Source organism: Eptesicus fuscus, chromosome 14 (assembly GCF_027574615.1).
Source record: "Eptesicus fuscus isolate TK198812 chromosome 14, DD_ASM_mEF_20220401, whole genome shotgun sequence".
Lineage (NCBI taxonomy): Eukaryota > Metazoa > Chordata > Mammalia > Chiroptera > Vespertilionidae > Eptesicus > Eptesicus fuscus.
Genome location: NC_072486.1, coordinates 28,006,976 through 28,023,486, shown reverse-complemented (window position 1 = coordinate 28,023,486; position 16,511 = coordinate 28,006,976). Strand labels below are relative to the sequence as shown.

The 16,511-nt window shown below is 39.4% G+C and overlaps 1 protein-coding gene across 5 annotated transcripts; it reads right to left on the bottom strand.

The window, feature by feature from the left end:
- Positions 1-3,891: 3,891 nt before the first annotated feature.
- On the bottom strand, positions 3,892-16,202 carry LRRD1 (leucine rich repeats and death domain containing 1). Of its 5 annotated transcripts, XM_054726540.1 has the most exons (7): positions 15,866-16,190; positions 13,817-14,129; positions 12,171-12,325; positions 11,131-11,329; positions 9,468-9,629; positions 6,472-6,589; positions 3,892-4,218 (listed from the first exon to the last, which is right to left on the bottom strand). In XM_054726540.1, the coding sequence occupies exons 2-7, from the start codon at positions 14,034-14,036 to the stop codon at positions 4,038-4,040; spliced, it is 1,035 nt and encodes a 344-aa protein (XP_054582515.1). In that variant the 5' UTR covers positions 14,037-14,129; positions 15,866-16,190; the 3' UTR covers positions 3,892-4,037. The 5 variants fall into 5 exon arrangements, with proteins under 5 accessions (XP_054582515.1, XP_054582513.1, XP_008147389.1 ...); XM_054726538.1 differs by having other exon boundaries at positions 12,171-14,129; positions 15,866-16,202; XM_008149167.3 differs by having other exon boundaries at positions 12,171-14,115; positions 15,903-16,202.
- Positions 16,203-16,511: the final 309 nt, after the last annotated feature.

Here is a 16,511-nt window from a genome sequence, read left to right as displayed (position 1 = left end):
GCATCTGCAACGTCAAAGCTCTTTATAAAAAAAATACTGTTATTTGCTTTTTGACTACTGGAAACTGCGCTGAAAGTCAATAGTAAATAAAACTTCTAGTCATTATTCTTCACTGCCATACATTTGAATAGGGAAAAAAGATTGCCTGTTTTACTTAAGTATGTCCTTGGTGAAATTGTGAACATTAATTTTATTAAAGTTTAACTAACGACTACATGTATTTTTGCTTGACAGAACGACTGACACACTTAGGTCGTTCCAATGTGAGTATCTGAGAGACATTTCTTAAAAAGGAAGTAAGCCGATCCTTTCAAGGAAAACCACTGGCAGTATTTGTTGTCACGATAAAATTAAACCTTTTAAATAAAAATTTAAGATTTTAGAAAACCTATCTACCACTGTGAACTTGAGAGCTTACAATTTTTGAGACTTTTCTACAGAGGAAAATTTAGTAACAAGTGGGTGGATTTTCTATAATAAAGCGCGTCAAGATATTGAATCTTTGCATAATTCAATGAACCAGTATTTTCAAATGACTAATGCATGGTGTTACAAAATCACACATGAGTGACATCCATTTAAAGTACATGTTGGACAAGTAGATTTTCGCAGCATACAAAAAGTTCATTGATATAGTTTCTGATTGTACTTTGCAACTGTGAAGAGGAATACCTATAATAATATGAAAAAGTTATTAAAAATTTCTCACTTTTCCAACTATGCATCAGTGTGAAGCTATGTTTTCTTAATATACTTTAACCAAAACAATATAGATAGTACAATAGATTGAATACAAAAGCACACGAGAATTCACATATCTTCCATTAAGCCAAGCATTAAAAGAGATTTGCAAAAAATCTAAAACAATGTCACCTTTCTCACTATTTTTTGTTTTGTTTTTCATAAAAACACATTATATATGTTAACACGGCATTGCTATTATATTTTATTGATTTCAGAGAGGAAGGGAGAGGGAGATAGAAACATCAATGATGAGAGAGAATCACCCATTGGCTGCCTTCTGCACACCCCCTAATGGGAATAGAGCCTGCAACCCGGCATGTGCCCCTGACCAGAATCGAACCTGGGACCCTTCAGTCCGCAGGCTGACGCTCTATCCACTGAGCCAATTCAGCTAGGGCACGGTGTTGCTATTTTTAATAAGTAAACATTTTTATTTCTTCACTTAATTTGTAATATTGCAAATATATAGATATATAAATATTTAAGATATAGATTAACATTTTTAAAAAATTGGGGATTGTTAATAACTTGTAAGATTGTGAGGGAATCCTGAGACAAAAAGTTTGAGAACTGCTTACCTAAAATATGATTTATAGTGTTTTCAATTTTTGTTCTCTGTGGAACCAAGCTCCATATCACTAGTACTACCTGTGAAATCATTTTAAAGCCAGACCTTTTATTCATTAAAACGTCTACTATATGTAGTTCCCATTATTATATAACCGTAGCTTTTGTTATTTTAATATGAGTTTTCCAAGGTGATGTTTCAGAAGCACATCATACAATGAAAAGGAAGATTATTGATTCACTATGGATTTTACCCTATTATTATTTTATTAGTGGAATATAGTAATTCAACTTTTTCCTACCTGCCCATACTTCTCATCAGACCACTCTTTTAACATTATTGAAATTAAACTTAATTCCTTGTGAACTAAGAGTGGACTGAAATGCTGGGTGATTGATAAACAAAGCATCTATGACCAAAGCCAAAGTTTCTCTGTGTAAATGTTTTTAACTGTTTACTTAAACAATGAGATGATTGAAAATTAGCTTGGATAATTTCTTTAGAGATCGTTTTTCTTTCTGTTACCTTCTGACATATTTTGGTGGGGAGGAGAGGATTATATTCTGTGACTCCTGAATCAGTACAAATTGCAGCCCGAGAGCTCTTGCATCTCAGCTCGGCCTTGAGGCTCTGCTCACTTAGAATTCCTCAATAAGATGCTACTCTGACTGAAATTCCCAAAACCACACTATGTCTACACGTGAATTTACCTTTACAGTTTTACTGAAGGATTGTAGGTAATAAAATTTTAGAACCCAAGAGAAAAACAAAATCAGATGCTAAGTATGACTATCTCTAAAGTCAAAGGAAAAGAACAAAATGTTCAACAGTTCGTGGGGACTGGAAGTTTTCTTCGTGGACACAGCAGTACCTGGTTGTACTGCCTACACTTTACTTCTGTCAGTGAGAGACTTACTTCACTGCTCCTCAGTGAAGGAGCTTTCTTTCCTTCCTACTGTACAAAACCTCCATTTAGGAGAACTCTGATCTAATTTAGATATTATTTTAATCTTTAAATAATTTAGAGATTATTTTCCCCTAGGATCCACAGCCACCTACACCCAAACCTCAGGAGGGCAGTTTACAGGACACAATTATGCAAAACTGTCCCATTTGACGCCCCAAGTGTAGACCCCTCAAGTCTCTATCCCAGTGTGAAATGAATGTACATCTTCATTTCTTCTGTAGTTTTCTGATAACTTATTGGACCAAACACACACACACACACACACACGCACACACACACACACGACAAACATTTTCTCAGCTCTGGGCCAAATAAAAGAAGAGAAACATTTTCCTAAAAGCAGCTAAATTCATACAGGTCTCCCTGCTCTTAACAGAGGTGGCACTGTACATGATTATGCAGAGAGAAGTGATTTCCCATTGTGCATCCTCTGGGTTTCAAACCATGCCAACTAGAGCACTTGAAATAATAGGACTATTTACTGCTGATGGATACTTTGCAGTGACACAAAAGATCTGGCAGTAGCTTTGAAATTGTATCTTTACAATAATGGGTCACAGCAAGTAATCACTATTTTTCCTTTGTTACTTTCCTTTGGTGTCATATCCAGAAACCATTGCCAAGGTCATGAAGAATTATGCCTGTGTTTTCTTCTAAGAATTCTATAGTTTTACTTCTTATGCATAGGACCAATCCATTTTGAATTAATGTTTGTATATCACGTGAGATAGGGGTCCATTCTTTTGCATATGGCTATTCAGTTGTCCTGGCACCATTTGTTGAAATGCTTATGTTTTAGAAGCCATGTGTTTGTCAGAGAGACAACTATGGGTCCTGGGTCCAGGAAATCCTTGGTTTGAAATACAGAGCCTACATCTAATAAAGACACACATACACACACATACCTTGTTGGTTCTGTTTCTCTGGAGAACCCTGAGTAATACAGCTGGATTCTATCTCCCTCTCCCTATGTAGCTCTCAAACAGACCACCACAAGCTGCACATGATAGGCTAAGACTCCAAGACTCCTAACCTACCAGCAGAAAGAGCGTATCTTCCATGATAACTGTGCAGAAAGGCCCAAGGGAAATTCTTAATGGCCTGGCTTGAGGCCAAATGGCTTTCCCTGAACCATTCACTGTAGTTAGATGGGTAGAAGACCTTGGTATTAGTAGCTTCAGGAGTGGGGAAAGAGGATTGCATATGACAAGAGCTGGTTCAGCGCCACCTAAAATGTATTAAATGAAATTTAATGAATTAAATGAAATTCCCCATATGAAAGAGTGTTTCTGATAGAAGGGGAGAGGCATGCATGACAGGCAAGACGCCACTCCACCAGTCCTGTCTGGACCCTTAGCTAGAGGATTACTGATCCAGGACTTGGTTTATGTTTCACAGCTCTCCCATTCCTGCAATACAATTGATTTCCGTTTTTAAGATACCATCTAAAAAGAAACTACTTTGCTTTCTAACTCCAATAAAAGTTACTAATGACCATATTGCCTATAAATCTGGGGTTGCATAAAAGCATTATATAACAAAGAATGTTCAATGGAATTACTTATTTTTAAAATTCATTATCATAATTCTAGAGCAATAGAACAAATGCACAAAACTGTCTGATATTTTATTTTAACATATAAATTGTCATCATCTTAGAAAATGTGTGTTAAGAGAAATGACATGCAATTCTCTTATATCCAGTTTTAATTATATAAGTGCATCCTAAGTTTTCAGCTTTTATTATGGATACACTGTTCAGAATTTAATTGTGCTTGCAAAAAGTTGTAAAGCTGTTATTTTGTCCATAATTTCATATGCTCCTATCATAGTTAGCACCCGAGTTAGATGGTCTCTTAAAGCAGCAGTGGACAAGTTGCTGTTTTCCATCTTCCACTTATCAAGTGCTCGCTGGGCTTTCTCGCTTAGTGAAAGAGTGCTGAAAAAGTTTTTAAATGATAATTATGTAAAGAACATTGTTTTAAACTACTTAACTATGGTATGTCTAGGTTTTAAAACTAATTTACCAGATTGAAGTGAGGATTACATTAACTGGTAAAGATAGTCCATATAAAAATTTAGCAGAAAGAAAATGTTAACCCCATGCCATCCCTTGCTTCCTTGTAGAAAATCGACAATTCAGTTAACATTTAATTCTGATTTACTCAAGACCTCAAAACAATAATTATGTATTATTTACTATAAACCAGTACACTACAGCTACAGTTCCACATGCTATGGAACTTGATTTCATGACAACTCTCTTAGCTAAGTATATCCATTTTACCAGTGAAAAAACTAAGGCACGGAAAAGGTAAGGGAATTATATAAGGTCTCAAAATTTGTTGGGATTTAAAGCTAAGCAGTCAGTCCTCAGAGCCCTTGTTCTTAACTATTACCATATCCACAGGGATCTCAAATACAATAAACTAAATTAGAGTTCATGTTAATATGATTGTCTCACAATCATGCCATCCTATCTAATAATAGACAAATATGCAAATTGACCATACCTCCGACACACCCACAAGCCACGCCCACCATCCAATCAGAGCGAGCATGCAAATTAACCCAAACCAAGATGGCTACAGCTACAGACAGCAAGGTTTCCTAGGTAACAGAGGAAGCTAAGCTTTCCGCCTGCCCTTGCAAGGCCTAAGCCTCCACTCAAGCTACAAAGTTTCAATTATAGAAGGTAAACAAATTCAAACAAATGGCGGCAGAATGGAGCTTGAGAGAGCAGGCCAGGATTGCTGCCGGCAACAGGGGAAGCAAAGCTTTCCGCACACCCTGGCCAGGCTCACCCGCTTAAGGCAACAAAGTTTCAATTATAACCCCAACACAAATGGCTGTGGGCCTCAGAGGGAGCCCCAGGCTTGGCTCTGCTCCAGGCTACAAAGTTTCAATTGTAAAAGGAAAATAAATTCCAGATGCCAGGGCCTCCACTTGGGTTGCCAGGGGGCGTGGCCCGCCTGCAAACCACCACAGGCCCCTCACTCAGGCCGCCCCACGCCCCAAGGGAACCCCCACCTGATCCGGGATGCCCTTCAGGGCAAACCAGCTGGCCCCCACCCCTGAACCAGGCCTGTATCCTATCTAATAACAGAGTAATATGCAGATTGATCATCACTGCAACACACAATATAGCTGCCACCATGTGGTCAAAGATCCTGCCCCCATGTGGACACAAGATGGCCACCACAAGATGGCCAGCAGGAGAGGGCAGTTGGGAGGCACCCTGCCTGCAAGGGAGGGCAGTTGAGAGGGACCAGGCCTGCAAGGGAGGGCAGTTGGAGGTGATCAACCCTGCAGGTGAGGGCAGTTAGGGGTGACCAGGCCAGCAGAGGAGGGAAGTTGGGGGCAAACAGGCTGGCAGAGGAGTGGTTAGGGGGTGATCAGGCTGGCAGGCAGAAGCGGTTAGGGGCAATCAGGAAGGCAGGCAGGCAAGCAGTTGGCAGCCAGCAGTCCTGGATTGTGAGAGGGATGTCCGACTGCCCGTTTAGGCCCGATCCCAATGTTGGATTGGTCCTAAACAGGCAGTCGGACATCCCTTGAGGGGTCCCAGATTGGAGAGGGTACAGGCTGGGCTGAGGGACAACCACCCTCCGTGCACGAATTTCGTGCACCAGGCCTCTAGTGTATATATATAAAAGCCTAAGTGACCAAACAACTGAACGACCGTCCATATAAAAATTATATAACAACCGGTCGCTATGATGCACACTGACCAGCAGGGGGCAGATGATCAATGCAGGACCTGCCCCCTTGTGGTCAGTGTGCTTCCACAGCGGGAGTGCCGCTGCTCAGCTGACCAACAAGTGGCACCAGGCTCACGTCTGTTGAGCGCAGCCGGGGCAGCGCAAGCCTCTCCCACCTCCGCAGCAGCACTACCAAGTGGTGACAGAAGCAGGCTCAGTGGGGGCCGGGATAAGTGGGAGCTGCACAGTGCCCGGCCCAGGCTCGGGCTCCGCCCCGGCTGCCTGCCCTTCATGCACTACTACACCCCTTAGGGGATGTTGGACTGCTGGTTTCGGCCTGATCCGACATCCCCCAAGGGGTCCTAGATTGCGAGAGGGCACATGCCAGGCTGAGGGACCCCACCGTGCACAAATCCGTGTACCAAGTCTCTAGTATTAATATAAGTCATAACATAAGAATAAGCTTTATATTACATGTTGTCATTCATACATACCTCTTTGTAGGTATATCTATTTCTGAGATTACCAAATGTAATTTTTGACACAAATATTGAAAATTTGTTTCAGTGATGTTGTTGGCAACTATTTTCAAGATCTTCTCTAAGATTTTCTCTACATTTGAACATAAAAGAAAATTTAGGCCGTCACTCTTGAAAAACACACATTTTGAGCTAATGTTATATCTATGTTTCTACTGGGCTCCTACCAAATGTATATGTCAAGTCAATTGAAAAGTAAAATGCAGACCTGATATACAAACTGGCTTTTTAATGTGCTTCTTTTTTTTTTAATATTTTATTGATTTTTTACAGAGAGGAAGAGAGAGGGATAGAGAGAAACATCGATGAGAGAGAAACATTGATCAGCTGCCTCCTGCACACCCCCCACTGGGGATGTGCCCGCAACCAAGGTACATGCCCTTGACTGGAATCGAACCTGGGACCCTTGAGTCCGCAGGCCGACGCTCTATCCACTGAGCCAAACCGGTTTTGGCAATGATGTGCTTCTTTATGTACTATCTTGAGAAGCCAAGTTTACATCTATAAATATGGTGTAGGCCCTGGCTGGGTAGCTCAGTTGGTTAGAGCATCGTTCCAATATACAAAAGTTGTGGATTCTATCTTTAATCAGGGCACATATAAGAAGCAACCAATAACCCTGGCCCCTATTTCTCAACGGTTAGAGCATCTGTCCACATACCAAATGGTTGCAGTTTTAGTTCCAGTCAAAGGTCAAGTACCTGGGTTGCAGGTTCCATCTCTGCTCCTAGTCAGGACATGTGTGAGAGGCAATCAGTGTGTCTTTCTCACACCAATGTTTCTCTCTCTCTCTCCTCTCTCTCTCCCTACTCTCTCCCTTCCACTCTATCTAAAAAAAAAAAAAAAAATCAATGGAAAAAATATCCTCAGATGAGGATTTAACACAAAAAACAACAACCAAAAAATGCATAAATAAGTGGAACTGTGTAACAAATTGACATCTCTCTCCCAAATCAATAAATAAAAATTGAAAATTTAAATATATGGTATATATATGCATATTTTGTATTCCAATCCCTTATTTAATGTATGTTGACTTAGATATAGAGAGTTCTTAGTTGTTGTTTTTTTGTTTTTTTGCTTTTTTTAAGCTTCTAGCTAATTTGAACAGTACTCTTTTTGTTGTTGTTGTTGACCAAAGGTACTTTGGAAATTTTTAAGAACTAGCAATCTCCCACCCCTCTGTAATCATCAGATATGTTCTATGCTTTCTGGTGTTTATTTGTTTTTTATTCATACCATTAATCCTTCAAGCTAAATTGTATGCTAATGGTATAAACAAAAATCCAATCTTCTAAGTAAAATTTTTAGGAAGAGACCTCATGTTCTTGGTTAATTGCACAATACATACATCTCCCATGATGACATTGTCTTTACTCTCTCTGGGTGCCCAGCCTGCAGTATGAAGGCCCCTTGGCCATGAAGGAGACAAATGGCGAGGGTTCTCTTGTTTTTATTGACTTTTATCTGTTGCCATTGCCCATTGTACTTTTGCCATAGAGGCTAGAACCACACGAATCCTTCCTCAAGAACTGGGATAACAGAATTTCAGCAGGAAGTTTCAGTCATGAAGTTTACAAACTTCTCTAAAATACTGTTACCTAACAGGAATTATTTATGGATCCTTGGAAACCCCTAAAATATTTATTTTACAGAAATAAAGTTACCACAAAATGTTCCTTTTTTATTATCATAATTAGCAAAACTGACTTGGTTAGCAAGTTAGAGAAAACAGCGACTGTGACTTTTAATCTTATTTCTTGGGGTTTTTCCATCAATGAGGCTCAAATCCTGCAAAAGCTTCTGAATGGTAGCCATGTATGTGGATGTGGCTTACAAGAGGACTGTACATTTTAGTGACTGTCTCACTACATTTTAAGATTATGCTGATGTAACCTTCTGATTATATAAGACAAGGGTAAGTAGTAGAATAATTTTAGGGGACGGTTTTGTATATTCAGATTTTGTATATACAGATTTCCCCAAATCTGGAACAATATTAAATTGATTTAATACTTCCTAACATTAAAATGGAGGACCTAAATCTGGATCCATTCTGAGGATTGACGATGAGTGGCAAAGTCAGAATAAGGGAGAAAACTTTGTTGTTAAGAACCCAGCCCCATGGAAATAATTGGACAGTGAAACTTCCCTCCAAGAGACATGAAAAAAACCAGTCTCCTTCTGGTCCAATGGAAGGACATGTAAAGAAAATGGACCTGCTCTGTGCAATCATCAGGGCAATCATAAGGGCAGAAGAAATGAAGACTGCCCGAGGATTGCAGATAGGTGATCATAGTGGGCCAAAAACTGACTAGCATCAGTGGAAAGGATCTATGAACTTTCTTCAAGGCCAAATATGACTTTTAGAACAACTAAATATGGTGATATAGACCAAAAGTGATGGAGAAATATGGGTGTGGATTCTCTGAGTCTGACCACAACCATGATGAAAAACCTGTTGAAGCACATTAAGACCAATAGGTGGGAAGCAGTCCACTGAACACTTGTATTTAACTCTTTTTGATTATTCAATTTTATTGGACCCAGATTAAATTATCTGAATTACCAAAATAAACTCTTAACCTTCTGAAGAGGGAAGATGATAGATATTTTAATGTTTCTGCCAGATTGAAAGCCTCCAATTAAGGCACACTATCTTTTTAATTTCTTTTTAATATGTTCTTACTGATTTCAGAGAGAAGGAAGAGGGAGAGCTAGAAACATCAATGATGAGAGAATCATTAACCAGCTGCATCTGCATGCCCCCTACTGGGGATTAAGCCCAAAAGCCAGGCATGTGCCCTGATTGTGAATATAACCATGACCTCATGGTTCATAGGTTGATGCTCAACCACTGAGCCACACACCAGCCGGGAAGCAAACTATCTTTTAATTTACAGATGATACTAGGAAATAACTCGTAAGCTAGTCACTCACTTGTCACCTACCATCTCTTTCCTCTGCCCTCTGTAGATAGCATGCAATAGTGTACAACTGTTTTCCTTTACAGATTTCCATTGGAGGTCTCAGCAAAGGGTTATCATCAAAATTTATATCCTTCAGTGAGAAAAGGTTGTGGATACCAGTAGGCAGAGCTGTAAGATTATTTCCTAATAGAAAAAATATATAATTAAATTGTACCTTTCTGTAAAAGAAAACTATGGAGATAACTATCTCTAGGGCATTGGTTCTCAACCTTTCTAATGCCACGACCCTTTAATACAGTTCCTCATGTTGTGGTGACCCCCAACCATAAAATTATTTTCGTTGCTACTTCATAACTGTAGTTTTGCTACTGTTAATGAATCGTAATGTAAATATCTGTGTTTTCCAATGGACTTAGGCTCTACAGCAGTGGTTCTCAACCTGTGGGTCGCGACAGTTTGAGTTGCACTAGTTAGGTGTTTTGTAGAATATTCCCAAACTTGCATTTATCTGGTATATTTTCTCATGATTAGACTGAGGTTATAGGTTTTTGGAAATAATATCACATTGGTGAAGTGCCTCATTATATCATATCTCAAGTAAATATCACAAAATCAGCATTATTTATGTCTGGGAACAGGTACATAGGTACTTATTATTTCCTGTATGTTATTTTTTAAAACTAGTGGCCCAGCATGCAAAATCACGTGCAATAGGTCACCCGCCACTTCCGCGAGAGCTGGGAGCAAGCTGCCGCCACTGTCCACAGGAGTTGGCTGGGAGGGACCAAGAGGTGCTCTAAACATGTCCTGGTGACTGGTTGCGCATGCAGCCCCGCCCACTTGCACACGCCTCGCCACACATGCAGCCCCACCCACCTGCGCACATCTGCTGCACATGCAGCCTCCAACTGATTGGTCATTACGCATGAGGGCATGATGACCATTTGCATATTAGCCTTTTATTATTTAGGATTATTTAGGATACCAGCCTAGTATTTTCTGTGCTTTGGGAAATCTTTAGAGTGAATGATTTACTTTATGTTTGTTAATGTAGTGATTTACTTGGTAAAAGACTGTAAGATATCTATATATATAAAAGGCTAATATGCAAAGTGTCCCCTCGGGAGTTCAACCGGAAGAGCAGGAGTTTGATCACTCACTATGATGTGCACTGATCACCAGGGGGCAGCACAGAACTAAGGAAGGCCTTGGCCGGCAGCTAGAGAAGGAAGGCCCTGGCCAGCAGCCAGAAGGCCCGGATCAGCCCTGATTACTGGCCAGGCCCATGCATGAACTTCGTGCACGGGGCCTCTATTAGACTATAATAGGGTATAGGAGTAGAGTCAAGGGAGCCAGCAGAGAAAGGAAAACAGAAAACACTGACCTAAGGTTGGGTAGGTAGGTGTGTGTACAGGGAGGGAAGAGGTCAGATTCAGAAAGAGAAGAAAGGGTATAGTCAGAAAAGACAGAATGAAAAAATGTTCAGGTTCCCCAGCTGGATTATAACCTGTTTCAGGGAAGGAACTGGGCCTTATGTTCTGCTCACATTTTTTTAACCTACGACAGCTATTTCCTCCCAATGGACACTTAATATATTATCTTACCAGTTTGCTGTTCTGTCTTGTTAGTAAAATTTGCAACCTAAACACTAATACTCTACTTATTGATTATACTTGACACTCACCACTCAAGTTTAGTTTCTGGAGTTGCTTTAAAGATAGAATAGATGGTGGCAGATATCTTATTTGATTGTTGTATGCATGTAAACTGACCAAGCTTCTCATTTCCCCTATATTTCTTGGAAGTTCTCTGATTGCATTATTTGAGATATCAAGTCCTTTAAGTTGAGTCATTTTAGACAGTTCTTGTGGAAGTCTTGATAACTGTACAAAGATTAAACAATTATATTTTAATAAATATTTCTATGACTAACATTTCTAAAATCAAATGGAAGAAATTTTTTTGTCTTAAAAGGGAGATATTTTCGTATGTCACAAATTTTTATGACTTCTTTGCTAAAACCCACCACATATTGTGTGATATCCAAATACTGATCCATGCTACCAATTCTATATGATTTGAAATATCTATCTATATAAAAGCCTAAGCGACCATCGCAACCAAATGGACAACAGAACAGGCTGCATGGGGTGACCAGGCTGGCAGAGGGGTTAGTGAGGAACGACCAAACAACTGAGCAGCAGGCTGCATGGGACAACCAGGCCAGCAGGGGAGGGGGCAGTTGGGGACGATCAGGTCAGCAGGCAGAAGCAGTTAAGGGTAATCAGGCTGGCAGGGGGCAGTTAGGGGTGACCAGGCTGGGGGGGGGGGCAGTTAGGGGTGATCAGGCAGGCAGGCAGGTGAGCAGTTAGGAGCCAGCGGTCCAGGATTGTGATAGGGATGTCCGACTGCCAATCCCAGGGATTGGGCCTAAACTGGCAGTCGGACATCCCCTGAGGAGTCCCAGATTGGAGAGGGTGCAGGCTGGGCTGAGGGGACTCCCTCTCCCATGCACAAATTTCATGCACCCAGCCTCTAGTTTTCCTATAAAACGATGTGTTGAGAAATGTATTTGTAAGCCATGTTTGAGGTTATAAAAAGCCTATCCTTTAAAAATAAAACAGTCCAACTAAATTTACAACACACATACACATATACTACATCATAGATTCTGATCCCCTCTAGTCCCACCTTCCCCCAAATCCCAAAATAGCAGTCTCTTACCTTTCTCCCATTTTTCTGACTTATATTCAGCTCTTTCAGTGATTGTAGTTGACACAGTTCAACAGGAAAATACATAAATTGGTTGCTTGAGATATTTAATTTCTGAATTCCTTTTAAGTAACAGATCTCTGAAGGGATTTTCTGTATTTGGTTTTCTGAAATATCAAGTACTTGCAAATTTGCTAAAGTACACACTTGTATAGGGAAAGTTTCAAATTTATTACAGCATAAAATAAGAACATGGAGTGATGCCATATTGAAAATAGATGATGGAATTGTCCTTATTTGGTTTTTACTAAGATCCAGGTATTGAAGATTAATAAGAGAACATAAGTGCTCAGAAAATATGAGGAGTCTGTTCTCATTAAACTCTAAGTGAAGCAATTGTTTACTGAAAGATATATCCACAGGTATTTCTGAAATATAATTTCCATTAATAATCAAATAATAAAGGTACTCTAAAGCACACAAACCTATTGGAAAATACGTTATTTTATTATAACTCAACTCAACTTTAGTTATTTTCTTGCAGTTTTTTATTTCAATGGGAACATCTATGATTATATTTCCTGACAATCCTAGACTAAGTATATTATTAAGATGTGAGATATCTTCAGGTATTCTCATTATATTATTTCTGTTTAAATTGAATTTTCTTAAATTTTTAAGCTTGTGGATGTTCTTAGGAAGTTTTGTTAATTGATTATCGCTGAGGCTAAGGCATTCCAACATTACACAGTGGGAAATATTCTCTGGTATTTCTTTCAATAAATTTTTATCAAGTATTAGAATCCTAAGTATCCTAAAATTTTCAATTCTGTGTGAAATAACTTCTAATTTATTGTCAGCCAGTTGGAGTTCTTGAATTTTGAGCAATTGAAAAATTTCCACCGACAAAAATGTAAGTTTATTGTGAGCCAATAAAAGTTTTTCTAAATTTTTAAGCTCCCTAATTTCTTTTGGCAAACTGCTTATCAGGTTTCCAGTAAGGTTTAGTGAAATTAACTTTGAAAGGAAGCACAAAACTTTAGGAAATATTGTTAACTGGTTGTATTCCAAATTGAGAATGCTCAAGTTTTTTAAATTAGACAAAGTATCTGGTATATATTTTAAGTTATTATTAGCCAAACTTAAAATTTCCAACTTTCTAAGGCTTTCTAAGCCAGAAGGAAAATTCTCGATGTAATTGTAATTTAAAAAGAGTTGCCTGATATTCTCAAGCTGTGATATTTCTTTAGGAATATGTGATATTTGGTTGTGACTGACATTTAATATTCTTAAATTGTGAAGTAACTGAATTTCAGTTGGAAATGATGATAACCCATTGTCTTGCAAGGATAGAATTTCAAGTCCTAGCAGATCAGCTAAGTCTGCTCTTTTAAAACCTTTGATTTTGTTCTGGTCCAAATATAGATATTTTACATATTTTGTTTTTAAAATGCCCTTAGGGAATTCTTGTAAACCCTTGGCCTTGAGGTTAATAGTAAAGTTACCTGACTTTACGTCAAGTCCTTTCTGATACTCTTCAGAGAGTTGTGGGCTAATTTTTCCTAATATTTCATGAGATAGGAAGTCAACAGAAGCCCAATATTCAGTAGTCATCTCAGTTGTTAATGATGGACCTTCTTCATTACTCTTAGACTTACTTTCAGAGGAGGATGTTGCTGTAGCATACTGTGTACATAATGTATCCATTCCAGGATGTGTTTCATAAATCTGGTCAGAAGGTTTCCCATCAGAAGCTTTCTTTAATAAATTTGATGTTTCTTTAATAAATCCAGGCTTCTCCATCAACTCTGATTCTTTCTTGAATAGACTACTAGTGATATCCTTTACTTCTTCTGAAATAGTCTCCTTTCCAAACATCTTATTTGCTAATAGGTTTTATACCAATATAAGGTTGTAACTCATTTTTAATTTTGATGTTTAATGCTTTCCTTTGAACCTAGAAAACAAATGCTGATATTAAAAGAAGAGATGTTATAAAAATGTCAAAATTACAAATTAATTTTAATACACTTTGTAATGTATAATGAGTAATTTAATAAATATAAAACAATATATTTATAACTTACAAATTAATTTACATATGATTAATGGTTAAGGATGATTTATTGATTACATGCATCACATGAAACTCAAAATCACATTAAAATTATAGAAAGGAATAAAAAAGATTTTAAAAAATTAGAAAGGATAGATAAAGAAATGAAAGAATTCAACAAATTTTTGGAAGGCAAAAGAGATACCCAGTGGGGCCCCTCACCCCCATGCCACATGCAGAGTGCCATACGCATTGTGGACACTGTAGGTTTATATATGGTACTGAAGTGTTTTTTCACTGCCGTACTGTCAAATTCAGTGCATTATAACAATTTCCCGATAGATAGAAGTAAGATTCCTTAAGGAAAGAGGATTTGCTTTCTGTAACAGTAAACTAGAAGTAAAACAACCTTTTCAAGGACTGAGGACTAACTAAGTCTTTTATGCGATTCCTGAGGAACCTGCACAGCTGGAGAGCACCCCTCTCAGATGTCTGTGTCCCAGCTCCCATAGGTCCCTTCTCCAAGTCCATAGTTTTTAATAACCCAACCTCTTTCTTTTGTATGTTTATAACCAGGATAGTATCTACTTCCTAGATTTACTATCTCTGTTACTGCAGTTCCTTTTCAGTTCTCTAATACTTGTTTACACACCTTCCTAAATTAAATCCTTTCTTTAAACTGGTATGGTTTCAATATTTCACAAACTCTCTAAGAGAATAGAAAAAGAGGGAACATTTTCCAACTTGTTTTATGAGAATAACACTAACCTTTACATCAAAACCTAATGAGGACAATATGAAAAAAAATTACAGGCCAAATTTACTCAAGGCAAAAATTTCTAAGCATTAAAACACTGTTCTAACTAATATAAAAACCAGCAATGTATAAAAAGGAAAATGTTTTCTGACTAAGTTGCATTTGTCCCAGAAATGCAAGTTTGGATTTTAACATTAGAAAATTAACATAATTTGCCACATTAAGAGATTAAAGGAGAAAACTTACATGATCATTACAATAGATGCCGAAGCAGTTGATAAATTGCAACATTTTTCATGATTTTAAAAACTAGGAATAGATGGAAATTTTCTTAATCCATTTAAGGGCATCCATAAAAAAATCTATACTAAACATCACTCTTGGTGTTGAAACTGTGAAATTTTTCCATTGATACTGAAAGCAAGAAAATGTTGTCCTCTATCATAATTTTTTTCTTTTTTTAATATATTTTTTTTTATTTCAGAAAGGAAGGGAGAGGTAGAGAGAGAGAGAAACATCAATGATGAGAGAGAATCATTGATCAGCTGCCTCCTGCACGCCCCACCCTGGGGATCAAACCCCGCAACCTCGGCCTGACCGGGAATCAAACAGTGATCTCCTGGCCCATAAATCAGTGCTCAGCCATTGAGCCATACCGCCTGGGCTCTATCATCATTTCTATCTCAACAGTGGGGGGCATGCAGGAGGCAGCCGATCAATGATTCTCTCTCATCATTGATGTTTCTCTCTCTCTCTCTCCCTATCCCTTCCTCTCTGAAATCACTTACAAATAAACAACTCATAATTTTATGCCTATGGTTATGAGTAATTTTGCTGATATTTTTCCTTTTCTGTACTGTTCTTGTCCAGTTTTGCTGTTAAAATTATACCTACATAAGTTATACCCAGGAGCCACAGGGCCTTTTTGTACCGTGCGGCAGCACCAGCCAGTGGTTTCCTCGAGTGCGGAGTAGGGGAAGAGAGAGAGGCTCCACGCAGAAGCTAAAGCAACGTTTGACAGGATGCGCACACGTGACAGGCGGGTATCCCTGGGGCCTGCAAAAGCGGGAGGACTTGCGGAGCTGCAGGTGATGCGGGGAAAAGGGAGGAGGAGAAAACCTGCGTGTGGATGAGAAGGTCGTTGAAGTAAGTCACAGCACTTGGCACCACCTGGAGATTCCCCCGGCTCACAGCAGAGCATCGGGCGAGGGCGGCCGCCTGCTGCCGGGCACGGAGGCGGCCCTGGGCACGCGGGGAGTGTCCCGCGTCCGCGCTGGGCCGCGCCCCTGCGCTTTTGTGCGCTGGCCCCTGGTCACGCTAGAACTTTGCGGGGCAGGCCGGGGCCTGCACTCCACTCTCCAGCGGGGACGCGCGGGCCCAGCGAGCAGGGTAGAGAAGGCGCGCCTGGGTCCTGACCTGAGTCTATGGATACAGGCACCGTGAAAATGCCACTGCGTGACGGGAGGGACCCAGCAGGTCACTGTTGGACCGCCCGCCTCCTGGAGCCAACCTCTTTTTGTCTCGGTTACCCCCAGGCCAT

Bases quoted from the DNA above. Each gene is read 5' to 3' on its own strand.
- LRRD1 (XM_054726538.1), bottom strand. From the start codon at position 14,036: ATGTTTGGAAAGGAGACTATTTCAGAAGAAGTAAAGGATATCACTAGT. The intron at 6,590-9,467 runs GTAGGTGACAAG...GTTCAAATGTAG, and splicing joins GAGGGCAGAGGAAAGAGATG to AGAAAATCTTAGAGAAGATC. The intron at 4,219-6,471 runs GTATGTATGAAT...AAACTTTTTCAG, and splicing joins ATAGATATACCTACAAAGAG to CACTCTTTCACTAAGCGAGA.